Source organism: Camelina sativa, chromosome 19, assembly GCF_030686135.1.
Source record: "Camelina sativa cultivar CO46 ecotype springtype chromosome 19, ASM3068613v1".
Classification (NCBI taxonomy): domain Eukaryota; kingdom Viridiplantae; phylum Streptophyta; class Magnoliopsida; order Brassicales; family Brassicaceae; genus Camelina; species Camelina sativa.
Genome location: NC_141898.1, coordinates 11,435,182 through 11,451,785, shown reverse-complemented (window position 1 = coordinate 11,451,785; position 16,604 = coordinate 11,435,182). Strand labels below are relative to the sequence as shown.

The 16,604-nt window shown below is 36.5% G+C and overlaps 4 protein-coding genes and 1 pseudogene across 9 annotated transcripts; 3 read left to right on the top strand and 2 right to left on the bottom strand.

Annotated features, from left to right (window-relative positions):
* Nucleotides 1–5: 5 nt before the first annotated feature.
* On the top strand, nucleotides 6–3,800 carry LOC104766118 (large ribosomal subunit protein eL27y). Its single transcript, XM_010489938.3, has 2 exons — nucleotides 6–34; nucleotides 3,165–3,800. Exon 2 carries the CDS (start codon nucleotides 3,258–3,260, stop codon nucleotides 3,663–3,665), a length of 408 nt encoding a protein of 135 aa, XP_010488240.1. The 5' UTR covers nucleotides 6–34; nucleotides 3,165–3,257; the 3' UTR covers nucleotides 3,666–3,800.
* Nucleotides 3,801–5,150: 1,350 nt separating this feature from the next.
* LOC104766116 (uncharacterized) lies at nucleotides 5,151–8,693 on the top strand. Of its 6 annotated transcripts, none has more exons than XM_010489937.2 (5): nucleotides 5,151–5,559; nucleotides 5,882–7,731; nucleotides 7,830–8,034; nucleotides 8,114–8,310; nucleotides 8,431–8,693. In XM_010489937.2, the coding sequence occupies exons 2-5, from the start codon at nucleotides 5,883–5,885 to the stop codon at nucleotides 8,508–8,510; spliced, it is 2,331 nt and encodes a 776-aa protein (XP_010488239.2). In that variant the 5' UTR covers nucleotides 5,151–5,559; nucleotide 5,882; the 3' UTR covers nucleotides 8,511–8,693. The 6 variants fall into 6 exon arrangements, with proteins under 6 accessions (XP_010488239.2, XP_087357870.1, XP_087357871.1 ...); XM_087501744.1 differs by having other exon boundaries at nucleotides 5,251–5,559; nucleotides 8,120–8,310; XM_087501745.1 differs by having other exon boundaries at nucleotides 5,257–5,559; nucleotides 8,123–8,310.
* Nucleotides 8,694–8,771: 78 nt separating this feature from the next.
* On the top strand, nucleotides 8,772–9,366 carry LOC109131040 (uncharacterized). The gene is made up of 2 exons (XM_019241492.2): nucleotides 8,772–8,934; nucleotides 9,079–9,366. The coding sequence occupies exons 1-2, from the start codon at nucleotides 8,839–8,841 to the stop codon at nucleotides 9,196–9,198; spliced, it is 216 nt and encodes a 71-aa protein (XP_019097037.1). The 5' UTR covers nucleotides 8,772–8,838; the 3' UTR covers nucleotides 9,199–9,366.
* A 78-nt stretch (nucleotides 9,367–9,444) lies between these two features.
* Nucleotides 9,445–12,035, bottom strand: LOC147920430 (uncharacterized; annotated as a pseudogene).
* A 170-nt stretch (nucleotides 12,036–12,205) lies between these two features.
* Nucleotides 12,206–16,191, bottom strand: LOC104787216 (gamma-aminobutyrate transaminase POP2, mitochondrial). Its single transcript, XM_010489934.2, has 19 exons — nucleotides 15,981–16,191; nucleotides 15,498–15,598; nucleotides 15,305–15,389; nucleotides 15,140–15,212; nucleotides 14,918–15,015; nucleotides 14,676–14,768; nucleotides 14,501–14,574; nucleotides 14,374–14,412; nucleotides 14,198–14,286; nucleotides 14,046–14,122; nucleotides 13,882–13,956; nucleotides 13,709–13,756; nucleotides 13,521–13,604; nucleotides 13,349–13,436; nucleotides 13,178–13,256; nucleotides 12,927–13,020; nucleotides 12,766–12,844; nucleotides 12,539–12,654; nucleotides 12,206–12,417 (listed from the first exon to the last, which is right to left on the bottom strand). Exons 1-19 carry the CDS (start codon nucleotides 16,023–16,025, stop codon nucleotides 12,340–12,342), a joined length of 1,515 nt encoding a protein of 504 aa, XP_010488236.1. The 5' UTR covers nucleotides 16,026–16,191; the 3' UTR covers nucleotides 12,206–12,339.
* Between the last annotated feature and the right edge of the window lie 413 nt (nucleotides 16,192–16,604).

Genomic DNA, 16,604 nt, shown 5'->3' with positions numbered 1-16,604 from the left:
CTTCATTTGTTTCGTATACTTCGTTTTCATATATGTCAAAGAAAAAGAAGAAGAACAAAAGCTACTTGTAACTAGTAACTATCCAAAGAAAACTGTGTTACAGAAACTCAAATTATATTAAAAATATAAACATCATATTTTTTAATTATTTTATATTTTTCATTAATCATATTTTTAAATTGAAATATTAGATACTATTTTTTTCGAATTTTTTTTTGGATTTTAGTCTTTTTACGTAAAATTTGTGTCATTGTAGTTATTTGATAGGATGAAGTGTTAATTTAACAATTAATTGCCAAATTTGTGTCAAACTGGTATATTTTCACTATAATTTATAATTAATTTTAATCTAGTTAAATACACTTTACTTTTTTTCACCAATGGAGATACTCTTAGTAACTTATCAAAATTCTTAGATTCTTTTTTATCGCAGTGTTGAATTGATGAACTAATTTTGGGAAGAGAATCAAATGTTGCAAGCCATCAACAAAAAAGAAGTCCATGTGTTGAAGTAATAAGCAGCATATCCTCTATGTGAAATACCAATGAAACAATCTCACAAAGCACGTTTACTTGGTTATCCTGAATGTAAAAAAAAAACTGATTCTTTCTTTACTTGCTAAATTAATAAGAGATTGAAATAAGTGAGAAGAAAAAACTGAAGCAAAGGATCCAGAAAGCCAAGATCTTTCATTCAAACACTGGACCTAGACGTAAGAAAAGATTATGCTTCAGTTCTATAGTAATGCATTAAACCAAACCCAGTCAATACAAATACAAAAGTTTACATAACTACTTTCACCAAATTAGACAATAGAGTTTCAAAGTTTACAAACCCATCACAATACTAATAAGAACTTCAATCATCATAGCCAAAAGCTAATCTCGCCCTTCACTTCGTTGGGCATCAACAAATCCCATAGCCTCTCAGCATTTCAACACTTGTCTCCCTCGCCTTCCAATCCCAAAAGCTAATCTTGTCATTCACTTCCTTGGTCATCATATTAGACTCATTACTATGTACAACTTGCTGAACACGACTATGTTCCCTTCTTGCGAACAAAACTGTTGGAGTAAACACACAACTTGTCTTGCTGCCCCATGATTATTTCGTACAGTTTTTCAACCAACGGTTTGGTGGAGATGAGTAAGGAGGAAGACTGTTGAATAGCGCATCATATTCCGGCATCAGTTTCTTTTGAACTGAATTAACAATCCAACGGTCAAGCTGAGGGGTTGTGCACCTCACTATTTCCACCCACCGAGCTATGCCAATCATATGGTGCATCTATGATAGAAAAACAATCCCAAAAGATAAATAGGCAAGCCAATAAATATATAAATAAATAATATAAAGTTAACTTACCAAATATAGTGAAATTTGAAAAATGAAAAACTATTTATGGATATTCACATTTATGCTTCGAAAAAAATAAAAAAGATTTGTATATATAAAATTCACCTGGTGAATGATATCTCGAAGCTTTAACGCTAAGACCATGCTGGGTGAATGATTTAGGTAATTTTAAAAATAGATTGGAAAGAAAAAGAGAAACGAAAAACAGTAAAACGAATTATATGTTTACCAATCTATATGACCATGTGAAATTGAAGCTGAAAGGGTCCGTCAATATAACTAGGGAGTCATATTCATTGTCTACCAGTTTCTTAGCTCCAGCTTTTATGGCTTACTTAATGGCATTCTTAACATTGTCCGTTTCAAATACTGCAGTTCTATTGGCATTGACATTGTCACTGTTAACAGAAGAAAATAAAGTCAATTCTAATCCACAAAATAAAAACAAATCATAAATCCAAATAGTATAGAAATCAATGAAAGATGAAATAGCTTACTTGGGACGAGCCTCATAGATAATAACAATGGCAGTAGAATCAGGAAGTTGGAGCTCAGTAGTCTCATTGGTACGAGAGCCAACATTATCATAGTATGATACATTTGTTTTTTTTTTTCTGGGTTTTCAGTTAATATACATTATCAAATCTGGAACATCTTTGTCTTGTCCTAATGTTGTTAGCTTTTGTTCTTCCCTTATCATCGAGATGCTCTTTTACGAATAAATTAGGTTCTAATTGGCCTGTTCATTTTTGGATGGGATATATCCGTAAGAAAATTTTCCATGTAACTGATATAAATTTTATTTTAGTCTAACAAAGAAACATTGAATAAAATATGTTGACGAAATACCCCTATTTCCATATATTCTGTTTGATATTTAATATTTACACATTTAATAAAAATGATCCAAATTTTATTCATATTCACATAAATATATATTACACACTAAAATTATTTTAAAATATACGATATAAATACTTAATCAACATATAACACCAAAGATGATTTTTAATATTGAATTAACAGTGAACATGTACTGCATAGTACTAACATCAACTAATTTTTTAATATAACTAATTAAATATATATATTTAAAAAAGTTCTCCTCAAACTAGAGTTAGTAATCTAGTAGAAAAGGTTAAAAACGATAACAAAATCAAAATATAATTTGTATAGGAGGTTAAAAATACTCATTGTGAATTTTTTGTTCAATTATCCCAAATATATATTACACAGGTAATTGATTTGTTTGTGTTATCCGATGATGGATACACTGAGAGTGAGATTAAGGATGACAAATACTAGTTTTTCTTTTTGTCTCTCTCTAATATTGTTATTTCTAAATTGTTATATTATATTTTTTTTTGTTGGTGTTAGTACTATGCAGTACATGTTCACTGTTAATTCAATATTAAAAAGCATCTATATGTTAGACATCGATTAAGCATTTATATTGTATATTTTTAAATAATTTTAGTGCGTAATATATATATATATATATATATATATATGCATATCTTTGTGAATATGAAGAAATTTATCCTCAAAGTAGAGTGTTATCAATCTAGTAGATAAAGTTAAATTTTCGGTTTAGTAGGTTTTGAATCTTACGAATTTGTAACTTTAGTTTTGTTAAACAAAGGATATAAGATGAATCAAATGAGATAGTAAAACAACATACGAGTTTGAAATATATATTCGAATTTGGTGGCTTCAGGGCATAAAATGAGTTTATAAAGTGATATGGGCCTTTAGGGGGTCATCTCATCTAAATGGGCCGAATTTGATGTTGAAATGATCAAATTAGGGTTTTTTTTTTTGGTCCTCAAACACTATATAAACACAACAATCTCTTCAATTAGGGTTTCTTCTTTGCGGTGGTGTGAGAGAAACCGAAACAATGGTGAAGTTTCTGAAGCAGAACAAAGCCGTGATCCTCCTCCAAGGCCGTTACGCCGGGAAGAAGGCAGTGATCGTCAAATCCTTCGACGACGGAAACAGCAGCCGCGGTTACGGACACTGTCTCGTCGTCGGACTGAAGAAGTATCCGAGCAAAGTCATCCGAAAGGACTCAGCGAAGAAGACGGCGAAGAAGTCACGTGTCAAATGTTTCATCAAGCTCGTGAATTACCAGCATCTGATGCCTACTCGTTACACGCTCGATGTGGATCTGAAGGAAGTGGCGACTGTTGATGCTCTTCAGAGCAAGGATAAGAAGGTGACTGCTCTTAAGGAAGCTAAGGCTAAGCTTGAGGAGCGTTTCAAGACTGGGAAGAACAGGTGGTTCTTTACCAAGCTCAGGTTCTGAAGAAGAGCATCTTTGAGATTTTATCTTTATCGGATTTATAATTTACATTTTTTTGTTTTTAGTTCTGTAGAATGAATGTGGATCATGGTGTTGTTAAGACGTTTTGGTTGGAATTTGATTTCGAGTATTTGTCTTTTTGAATTGTGTGATCATCATTTGCTATATTGATTGCCTTAATCGTCTCCAGTTTAATAGCTGAATTGATTACATTCAGGAAATGTTGTTAAAGAGTGTGGAGTAAGTATTGTTTTACAGTCTTAGCTCTTAGGTTTCTGCTTGATAAGATACAGAGTCTCTGTAGAAGCATGTTTGAGTTTTCAAGTGTTAATAGATAGATAGTGTTGTAACCAGTAACTGCATAAGAAGCTAGAGAGGTGATTGGAATCTTTCTTCAACCATGTTGTTTAGCTGTTAAAGATTGGAAACTAGTTTCTTCCTTTGGATATGAATATAAAGAAGTTAGGAGATGATTATGATGTGTTAGTATGTAGTGGAACTGCCATTTTATCTTGACAAATAAGATAGGTAGCAGTGCCTAATACATTTCTGAAACTTAGAGTGCAACCAAATCTCCTTGGACAAAAGTTATGCGACTCAATAGCAAAGCGAAATACCAACTATTTCCATCTCCTCTTAAACGAAACGAAAATTGAATGTTCCATCCCTATCCCAATACCTCCCTAATACCATTAAACGTTGAATCTTCTGTCCAGAGCCAAGATGAAAGTTAATTATCGTGTAACTAGCCTGCCTCATATTCATTCATTTCACTACTTGTCATATGTACCAGTAAGATAACAAATCATTAGCTTCAACATAACTAAAATGCCGGTATTTTATAATCTACGTGTTTCGGAACTAAAGTAGGAGTTTAGGTTGATTGTAATTGACGATCTTGATTAGCTTGTATAAAGGTTGTCTCTTACTTCATATTGTTCACTATGATATTTTTTTTAACATTTATTTTAATGTTACATTGAATTTGAGGGAAGTTGTAATGAGGTGTTGAAGAATTTTGTTTAAAACATCAATCCATTGCTTATGACTTTTCTGAAATAGAACAAATATATAAGATGTTGAGCAAGGACAGATTTTGTTTCTGTCAAAAAATTAATATACAAATTTGTTTTATTTTAAATTGGTGTTAATAATTATAAAAAACTACGTAGCTAAAATCATAATTGAACATCTAATACTAATAGTACATTATATTGTCAAAAAGAATTCAAAATGAATAATGTCTAAATTTTTACTTAAACAAAAAAGTCAAGTAACAATGTAAAACTAATAACTAAAAAGTTTTTAAAATGGTCAAAGAAATTTATTTAATGAAATTAAAATGGTAATTTTTGTATTCAACCTCTAATTAATTTTATGATAAGAGTTTGAAAAAACAATAAATATTATTAACCCAAAATCATGTTTGAGAGGACAAAAGTTAAAAGATACCCCCACATAAAGTCAGTTATCATCATATCAGACCTTATACTTTACATAAATTATCACTTTAGTCCTCAAATTAAAAAACCGATTTAACCACAAAAAAAAAACAAGTTTAAGCCAAAAACAAGAGAGATTTAGATTTAATTTTAGAATATAAAAATAAATAAAAGTTGTCGTTTTTTATAAACCAGAAATTAGAAAAGCTGCCCAACTTGTTCTTCTCTCGAACCCTAAACGAGCCGGGTCATCTCAAAAAATTTCTTCGACATTGCATTCCTCCGTCGTCTTCAGATCCTTCCCCGCCGTTCCTTAAACTCTTCTTCTCCGGTCGATTCCACCTTCTCCTTCCCCGGAACCGAAGTCCTTGTACCGGAATTTCATCCAGTTTCTTTTGTTTACCGAACCGATTTGTCGCGTAACCAACCCGGTCACGAACCTCCAAACCAAAAAGGTTCGTTCTTTGTTTGTTCTTACTAGAGATTAATTATTCAAAAACAAACTCAGAAATTTACGATTTTGCCGCACTGGGTTTATGAATTTTGCGTTTTTCAAAGCTCTTTCCTTGATGGGTCGATTCAATATAATCCGATTTGTTTCAAAAAAACGAAAATTTAACATCTTTGTTACGAAAATTTGCGAGCTTTATATTATATCCAGCAGCTGAGTTCTTTCTTATAAGTTGTGTGACTCGTAATGTTTTGATTGGAGGATCTAGGGTTTTGGGAATGTGAATTCATGGGTTCTTTGTTTTTGTGCGAGTGGTTTTTTTGTAGGATGGATTCGGATTTAGAGCCTGTAGCTCTTACACCGCAGAAACAAGACAGTGCGTGGAAGCACTGTGAAGTTTACAAATATGGTGATCGAGTTCAGATGAGATGTCTTTACTGTCGTAAGATGTTTAAAGGAGGTGGTATTACTAGGGTTAAGGAACATCTTGCTGGTAAGAAGGGACAAGGAACGATCTGTGATCAAGTCCCTGATGAGGTTCGTCTCTTCTTGCAGCAGTGTATTGATGGCACTGTGAGACGTCAGAGGAAGAGGCGTAGATCAAGTCCTGACCCTTTGCCTATAGCTTATTTCCCTCCTTGTGAAGGTGAAACTCAGGTTGTTGCTCCTACTGATGTGGACAATGGTTTTAAATCGCCGGGTTCGGATGTGGTTGCTGGTCAAAGCACGGGGAGGACGAAGCAGAGAACTTACAGGAGTAGAAAGAATAATGCTTTTGAGAGGAATGATTTGGCTAACGTTGAGGTTGGTGTTGGGAACAGTATGAGTGACTTGCTTGGTCGGGATATGGACAATTTGATTCCTGTGGCTATTAGTAGCGTGAAGAACATTGTGCACCCGTCTTCCAAAGACCGGGAGAAACCAGTTCATATGGCGATGGGACGGTTTCTGTTTGATACTGGAGCTGATTTTGATGTGGCTAATTCTGCTACTTTCCAACCGTTTATGGATGAAATTGTTTCTGGAGGGTTTGGTGTTTCTATTCCCACACGTGAAGACCTCAGAGGCTGGATTTTGAAGAGTTGCGTAGAGGAAGTGAAGAAAGAAATTGATGACTGCAAGTCTCTGTGGAAAAAGACAGGCTGTTCTGTTCTAGTTCAAGAATTAAACTCCAACGAAGGCTGCTCTAAGATCCTCAAGTTTTTGGTTTACTGCCCGGAGAAAGTAGTGTTTCTGAAATCCGTTGACGCATCGGAGATGTTAGATTCTGAGGATAAGTTGTTTGAGATACTTAAGGAGGTAGTTGAAGAGATAGGTGATAGCAATGTTGTTCAAGTTATTACCAAATGTGAAGACCATTACGTTGCTGCTGGGAAAAGGTTGATGGATGTGTATCCTTCTTTGTACTGGGTTCCTTGTGCTGCAGACTGCATAGACAAGATGTTGGATGAATTCGGAAAGATGGACTGGATGAGCGAAATTATTGAACAAGCTCGAACTGTCACAAGGATTATTTACAATCACAGTGGTGTTTTAAATCTGATGAGGAAGTTCACTTATGGCATTGATATTGTGCAACCAGGCTTTTCCAGTTCAGCCACAACTTTTACAACAATGGCAAGAATTGCTGATCTAAAACCCCATTTGCAGGCTATGGTTACTTCATCCGAGTGGAACGATTGTTCATATTCGAAGGAAGCAGGTGGATTAGCAATTACTGAGACTATCAATGATGAGGGTTTCTGGAAGGCATTAACATTGTCAAACTACATAACTGCTCCTCTTTTGCGGGTTTTGAGGATAGTTTGTTCTGAAAGGAAGCCTGCAATGGGGTATGTGTATGCAGCAGTATACAGAGCAAAGGAAGCAATTAAGACACATATGATACACAAGGAGGATTACACCATCTACTGGAAAATTATTGATAGGTGGTGGTTGCAACAACATCGTCTTCCTTTGCATGCTGCTGGTTTCTATCTTAACCCAAAGTTCTTCTATAGCACTGACGAACTAATGCGTAGTGAGATCCATTTAGCTGTGGTTGATTGCATAGAGAAGTTGGTTCCTGACGTCGACATTCAAGATATAATCATTAAGGACTTAAACTCTTACAAGAATGCTGCTGGGATTTTCGCAAGGAACTTAGCAATCAGAGCTCGTGACACTATGCTTCCTGGTACACCAATATCGTTCTTATTTATTGAAATCTCATTAAGACTTCTTCATATGTGTTCAAGTGTATCGTATGTACTTAACTTGCTCTTTTTCATTTAGCTGAATGGTGGTCTACATATGGAGAAAGCTGCTTGAACCTGTCACGTTTTGCTATACGCATTCTGAGTCAGACATGCAGCTCATCGATAGGCTCAGGGAGAAACCTGCCACTAATCTCTCAAATATATGAAACAAAGAACTCCATTGAGCGACAACGGCTCAGTGATCTTGTATTTGTTCAGTATAACATGCGCCTCAGACGACTGTAAGTTTGAATTCTCTTACTCTTAAACACAGTGTTTCTTCAAAACAGAACTTATGGGTTCTTTGTCTGTCTCCTCTAGGGGCAGCAGTGAAAACAGTGGAGATGACACTGTAGACCCGTTATCACACAGCAACATGGAAGTTGTTGAAGACTGGGTTTCGAGAAACCAAGTTTGTATAGAAGGGAATGGAAGCTCAGACTGGAAGTCACTTGAACCGATTAAGAGAACAGAAGAAGTAGCTGTTGTTATTGATGAAACAGAAGACTTGGGTTCAGGTAAAAGCTTCACACTGTAGTAGAATCTAGTTTCGGAGAATACATATGTTGTTGACCATATATGTATTGATTGATGTGAGACAAGGTTGTAAAAAAGGGTTTTGAATGAAATGTGAACAGGTTTCGATGATGCTGAGATATACAAGTTGGAAAAGGAAGCTAGCTATGAAGGTGGTTACTCGGAGAATCTCTTCACTTGAACTTCACCTCTCTCTCTCTCTCATTCTGTAATCATCATAGGGTTTTAATTTGCGACTCCTCTTAGAGTTTGATTTGTATTATTAATAGAAGTCTTTACCAATTTAAGTTGTATCCCAGAAACTAATATTTACAGGATTCTTCTTCTTCTTCTGATAGTTGGTGATTGAAATGTTGTTTGGACATAAGCTAATCTTTATTCTTAAAACGGTTTCAGTGAAAAAAGTGGTTAAATTTGAAAAAAAAATAAAAAAATTCAGATACTATATATATAAAGAAGTCTTATCCTCAAGAGCCTTATCTTCACGTTTGGTCCTGAGAAAAGTAAAGATGGAAGGGATAAGCCATATTGCACTTCCTGTTCTAGGAATTGTCGCAGTCTCCGTTGTAACCTTCTATGCCGTTAGCTTCGCTGAGATCAGAGAGGTTAGTCATTTTGAAACAAGTCCTTGATTTCTTTGAGTAGAGAGTGCTCGCTCATTAAGCAATCGTCTTTGATGTCATTTTGGTTTTTTTTATGTGGCAACATGGTCTTAATTAACGTTATCTCTTGACAATGGATTTATGTAGAAATCGTTTAAAGATGTGTATGACTCGGAGAACAAAGACGGAGCAGGGTTCAAGACTTCTTTATCTTCGAGGGAGAGAAGATCTAGAAGAGAAGCAAATAAAAAACGTCCTAAATCTTGATTTGCAGATGTCCCAGAGACCAAAATATATATCGTACATGTTTTCTAATCAAAGAGACTCTATTTTAGTCAATGATACATTTGTTTTTCTGGGTTTTCAGTTTATATACATTATAGAACATCTATGTTTTGTCCTAATGTTGTTACTGATGTAGCTGCCTTCTGGTCATGTGGCTTACTGTTTCTGGATCTTTGGTTTGGTCATACTGGTTCTGACTTCTGATCACATTTGCTAGAAAATTTGGACCTATTTTTTTCTGAAAACGACTTCACCAACGTCTGGAACAAAAAACCTGATGCTTGTAGAAGAACCCTGAAAAATGTGTTGAGAAAGAGCTGACTCGTCGTCAAACTTTCGTCTCTTTGGCTCTGGTTCCTCAGGTAAAGGCACAGGCAGAGGTGGTGCAGTCTTTGGCTCTGGTTCCTCAGGTAAAGGCACAGCCAGAGGTGATGCAGGAGGAGGTTGCATTAAATGGGATACACTCTGATCACAAGCTCGACCAGGAATAGCCAGTTTAAAGCTGACGTGTGGTGGTGGGATGGGGACACCATCTATGTCAGCAAAACAGTCAAGAGAACTCACAAAATCATTCAAACAACCCATAGCCAAATCCAGTCCCTCTTGCTGGAAACGATCCACCCAATCGAAAAAACCCTCAAGAACGGTGTCCACATCAAACCTTTTCCAAGGCAACAATACTCTGGAATAAAACTCAACAAGCTGACTATAGAAATCAAACCTGCTACCACTGGTCGGCTCCATAAACTCAAACTCTAGAGGTCTCTTCTTCTCAGCCACTCTAGTCATCAAAGCCAGCATAAATTCCATCCCATACCGCGCCTCAAACTGGGCCGTGACCTTAATAATACATGCCTCCTTGCGTGTGAAACACAACCCATCGTGAAACGTAGTAGTTGCAGGTCTTAGAGGAGGTTCCCTAAACGGATGAAGCTTAGGATCATCAAGATCGAGATCTACACAATACTGATGAATAGTAGCACCTCGAGATCTCTTTGGAGGAGGCAGCACAAGGGTATCAGGCCCCCTTAGTATTGGTGGGATCATATTCGTCAAAAGGTGTACAGGTGGTGGCATGACAACACGATACTCTTCATCATCAAAGTGAGCAAAACAGTCAACAACACCCACAAAGTCAAACAAACCAGCTTCCTCTTCCATCTCCAGGACTCGGAGAATCTCAAAAAACCTCTCAAGAACGCTTGCCGCACAAGCATCACTCTCTTCCATCTCTTTGGAACGCCTTAATACTCTGTGATACGTTTTAACCAGCCCAATGTAGAAATAGTACCTCATATCAGAATACTGCATAAAACCAAACTGACGGTTCAAAACCACTTCCTTGCGCAAACCTTGTTTGAAATACAACCCATACCTAGCCACAAACTGCGCTGTGAGCATAATAGTACCAAGCTGCTTGAGTGTGATCCCCTTTGCAGGGAATCTAAATGCAGGTCGAAAAAGAAAGGGTTCTAGTGCATCATCATCTACACAACAATCTTGAAGATTCTGAGGGTTACAGAGCCGAGATCCCATAAACTTTGAAAGGCGTTCAGGTTGTGGCAGGATATAATCAAAGGAGGCACCATACATGTGAGTAAAAAAGTCAAGACCACCAACAAACGCATGCAAATCAACGGTAGCCATCTCAACTCCGTCCTCCAGCTTCTCCAACTGAAGACATTCTGAGAAAAACTCAAGTACCCCGGCGGTACAACCATCCTCAGTCCTCAACAGCTGATCCGAAGGCAGTAACACTCTGGAATAACGATATTCAATCAGATTGAAAAATCTTGACTTGTTGTTCCAACCATCATCATCAGTTGGCTTCAGAAACTCAAACAGAGGATTCATAACCACTTTCTTCATCAAATCACGACGAAACCGCGGTCCATACCGAGCCACAAACTGTGCTGTGAGCTTAATGATACCAAGCTCATTGAGTGTGATCTGCTTTTCAAAGAATGCATATTCACGAGATCGAGGTCTTAGCTCAACAGGTTGCGCTTGAGTAGTAGTAGTAGGCTGGTTAGATCCGAGTGGGTGCATCTCTGGATAATGGAGCATCATGGATGAAAGGTATGCAGGTTCTGCCACAATATGATAGTCTTCATCATCAAAGTGAGCAAAACGGTCAACACCACTGACAAAAGCATGCAAATCGATCAAAGCCATCACATCTCCTTTCTCCAGCTTCTCCAACTGAAGAAGGTTGAAAAAATCCAGGAAAACACCAATAAAGCTAGCATCATTGGTCATAAAGTTTCACTGCAAGGCCTTAACACAGTAGCGTAGGCACGAACAAGGTCGTTGTAGTAATTAAACCTGGTACTAAACCGCTCCAAAAAATCAAACTGGGGTTTGTAATAGCCCAGTTTCTCTCTCAAACCACGCAGAAAAAACGAGTCGTACCGGGCCACGAACTGCGCTGTGAGCTTAATAATACCAAAGTCCTTGATTGACATGGCAGCAGATTTTTTAGGGTAACGAAAAAAGTGATAGCGATAACGAGGAGGTGGCAACGGGAATTCTATTTCTTTACGGTATTTGTTAAGCTTTTGCTTGTAGAATGGGTGACAAGGGTCTGAGTTACGCAAAAAGCTATAGGTTTTTCCATTAGAGTTTGTATCAATGGACATGAGCGTCTTCTCCAACTCCAACCCTTTTTGGGAAACCAAACGTGCAATTGTCTTGACACAACTTTTGTTTTCTGGAACGGGATTCATATTATTTAATCTGCGGCAGTGCCTCCTACCCAAGAACGGCTATGGCAAACGGAGAGAGAACGAACGAACGACTTGGAGAGATCTATTAAGAAAACGAAAAAGATCTCAACCGAAGAACCACCCTCTAGGCTTAGCTAAGCCATCTCTTTTTAAACCGAACTTAGAGACAGTGGGCACGATAGAAGGAAGGCAATTTTCCTTTTTTCTTTTTTTTGGTTCACGATCGAGTCATGTTGTGAAAAGAGAGTTCTGAGTAAAATAAGGAGCTAAAGCTGGAACCTTTATTATTTTATGCATATATAATTATCGAATTGTGTAAAGACAAAAACGATTCATAAGAAAGATGACAGAACAAAGAAAAACTTTTTTCATCAACATCAATAGACTCTCTGCTTCTTTACTTCTTGTGCTGAGCCTTGAGTTCTTTTACCTTCTTTTCAGTTTCCTTTAATGCTTTCCCGTAGATAGATACCAACTGGAAAAATGATCAAACAAACCACAAGGCAGGAAGAAGAAGAAGCAGAGTGTTTCAGGAAACTAGTCACAAGATTTTTTAGCAGAAAAAGAAAAGACATAATACTGTCTCAAATATTTACCTCGTCGATCTCTTCAGGTGAGATAATGAGCGGTGGAGACATCATAATGCTATCACCTGCAACACGGACTAACATCCCTCGCTTCTGGCACTCAGCTCCAAAGTATGCGCCAACACCTGTGAACATCATTTGAATATGGTGTAGAGATTTAGTATGGTAATGAGTTAAGGAGAATGAGACTTTTTGTTTGGTCATGAGAGAAAGAGAGAGAGAGAGAGAGATTTTACCCCATTCTGGTGGAAATGGTTCGTTCGGGGATTTGTTGTCCGCAAACTCAGTCCCAAGAATCAAACCTGTTCCTCTTATCTAGCAACCATCCCAAATGCTGTTAGTCAAATACTTCTAAAAGACAAAAACTTGTAAGTAAAGACCAAGAGAACTCGTGTACCTCTCCAATAATAGGACTACTAGAGGCAAAAGCTTTAAGACCATCTTGAAACCTTGGGGCAATTTTGGCGACATACTCTGGTATGTTCTTCTCCCTGTAATATAAAAAATATATGAAACGTCAAAAAAGTGCAGTAAGAATAGAAAAAGGAGAAACTAATATCACTTGAGTGTCAGGTTCTGAGTTTATGGCAAATTACAATCTAAAAACTGGCTCACTTAAATTGAACGAGCAAAGTGACAAAAGCTTACTTGTATATCTTTAATGCTTCAATTGCTACGGCACATGAAACTGGATGACCAGAATAAGTGAATCCGTGCGAGAAAGCACCTGAAAATATAAAAAGTTTTTAACCAGCATTGTAAGATCAGAACATTGGAATACGACTACCACGGTGAACATTTATTAGTTTACAAAAGTACCTAGTTTGTTGCTTTGGGAATAGATGACATCTGCCACTTCTTGACTCATAAGAATGGCTCCAATCGGCATATATGCTGAAGAGAGTGCCTGCATTTTAATAACATTTACAACATGTCAGGGATATTTTGCCAACAGAGCCAAAAAGCTACTAATCAGCTTGCAAAATCTCACCTTAGCTAAGGACACAAGATCTGGCTTGATGTTGTATTTGTCACAGCCAAACATTGTTCCGAGCCTTCCAAATGCACATATCACCTTAAAGGCCAAACAAAATGAAAAAGGATAATATTATATCTTCTTCTTGATCAATTTTGGGGTCATGATCCTGTGTGTGGACTGATAGTTTCATATGCACATACCTCGTCAGCGATGAACAAGATATCATATTTCTTAACAACAGCTTGGATCTGCAACACAGAAAGAGAAATTGGAATGGCAATAAGAGCCCAATATCACATCCACAAAGATCTAACCACTAAACCACATAATCATTCTAGTGGTACTTGATACCAACAACGTTTCAGAAAATGACCTTTTCAAAGTAGGTAGCAGGTGGAGGTATCACACCCCCAGCACCCATGACTGGCTCAGCTATAAAAGCACCAATCTAGTAAGAAGATATTTCTGTTAGATTGCGATACCAACATCATCTTTAATGCATAAAGACTGAAATTCACATAAGTAAATTATGTTTACAGTTTCTGGCCCCTCTTTGATGATAAGATCCTCTAAATTTTTGGCTAATCTGGTTGAGAACTCCTCTTCCGATTCGCCTGCGCAAACAATTCCACGGCTAAACTAAAAAACAATACTCTTCTTTTAAAATGGAAGTGAAAAATCACTGATACCTGGAAGATGGAAACGCCAATAATGAGGGCAATCTGTGTGTAGCACAAATGGTGCAGGTAAATCAAAATTTTGGTGCAGCGCCGGAAGGCTGGAACAACAGATAAATTTGTTAAGCAAATAAAAGGAATCTTTACCACAGATAAGAAGAATATCTGAAGATCTATATATATCCTACCCGGACAAACTTGCTGATATAAGAGTGGAGCCATGGTACCTGAAATCGTAACACCGAACTTATAAACACTTAAAAAATCTTATCAAAACAGTCAAACGAGAAATAACAAGCATATATTCTTTCTCACGATTTCTTTCTAGCGATAAATTTTTTCTTCTCGGGCCTTCCAAGTGCGTTATTGTAATACCAAACCAGCTTTACCTGCATTATACATACAAGAGATTCATAAATATCTCTTACAGGAGTACAGGACAACAGATTAGGAAATAAGTGATCAAGATACTGCGTATAGTTATAGAAACCTGGGTATCATTGGCTTCTGATCCACTGTTTGTAAAGAATGCTTTGGCCATTTTGTTGGCCGTGAACATGTCTAAAAGATCCTTAGCAAGGTCCTGTTTTAGGAGGAAAAACAGAACAGTGATTAAATTCTCTATGATTGGCATCAAGTCTACTGCCCTGAGTCCTAACAGCTCACATAAAGTAGCAGCAGACTGTAGAAAAACATCATAATAATGACATCGAAACAAAAACTCTCAAGTACCAGAGAAGGTTTAGTAGTACGGTTCCAAAAGGAGTGATAAAATGGCAAGGTCTTCAACTGCTCAACAGCTGCAGAAACAAGCCGTTGCTCATTTCCTCCTGCAAAAATTTGAGTATCAGTGAGAGACTGAATCAATGACATAATGGTAACACTTGCACAAATGTCCAGAGGTATGTACAAAGAGAAACATCAAGACAGGTGTAGTAATAGAAGGAAGATTACCTAAGGCAGTACACCAAAGACCAGCGAGAGAATCAAGATACTTTTTACCATTGTCATCAAACACATAACTTCCCTGTAAGAAGAATCCCACACTATTACATAACCGTTTGAACCAACAATTAGCAATTTAGCATAGTACAACGATGATGACATATTGATATGTACCTCAGACTTAGCAATGATCAAGGGATGTACATCAGCACTCTGCCATCCAGCAGTAAAAGGTGCAAGCATATCATGCCCCTTAGACCTGCTCTTAACCAAAATCACATTACCACTATTCATGTCTCGTTGAACCTAAAAAAGCCTTTAGTTTTCAACCCTCAAGCATCATAATATTAAAAAAAAAAACACTCACCCAACTGAATTTTGCTTCTCAGGTGATGCCTCTGTAGTGAAGATCCTCCTAGAAGTAGAGTTCCCAGATATGCATGTTGCATACCTACTGTGCAAATTAACCTGCCATGAGAAAAGAGAGAGAGAGAGAGAGAGAGAGCTTATTAGCACTGATGTTTAAAAGCTATGAACCACATCACTATATATATAAAACACTATTCACCACAAGAAAATTATTGGTTTCACATTTATATAAAAATATAATATTTGAAAACCTTGTACCATGATTACTGGAGAATCCTAAACAGTATATACCCAAAAAGATATGACCTTTTTAAAAAAATCTTGATCCAGGTAAATCTTGTATGTTTGAAAAAAAAAAAAAAATCACTTTTTTATCAGCCACACAAGTTTTACGCATTTCAATGTTATTCTGAATCTTGATCTACAACTAAGCGCGACGAAGATGGAAACGACAAAGTTGAGTTAAAGAAGTTGAAGAAACCTGAGTTGTACGGGCCAAGCGTCGGAGGCTGTTGATGACAACCATTTTTTTTGTTCGAAGGCGAGAGTATGAAGAATCCTGGAGAGCTGAGATTGGTTAAAACAGAGGATGATGATGGCGTTATGAATCAATAAAAAATATCTCTTTGAGTTCCATTTGATTTTGTTCAGTGACGTGTCATTGAGCCATTTTATTTTATTATAATGTTCCTTTTTTGGTTTTATTTTATATAAATGAATTTAGATGCTCTTCTTCATTTAGCCAACTAGAAATACATTTATCCCAAGTTTGACTACATATTTCATTTTTGTTTGGTATCAAAGTATTAAATTTTATGTCTAACAGAAATACAGCAGTGATATTAAATGTTATGTTTAAAAATATTATACAACAGAAACATAATATTTTAATATGTTTATATATTCTAATTTCAATAGAGATAAAACTTTTTAGAATATTAATTTAAACAGCAAGAACATAATGATCACATTATAATACATAGGGATATATATGCACAAACTAACTTTACATTTTTGCAATTACTTAGGCACATAACTTAGTTTTTTGTTTTTCTTTCAATTATACATTATTAAATAATTTAAAAATCACGCTTATTATTTTATT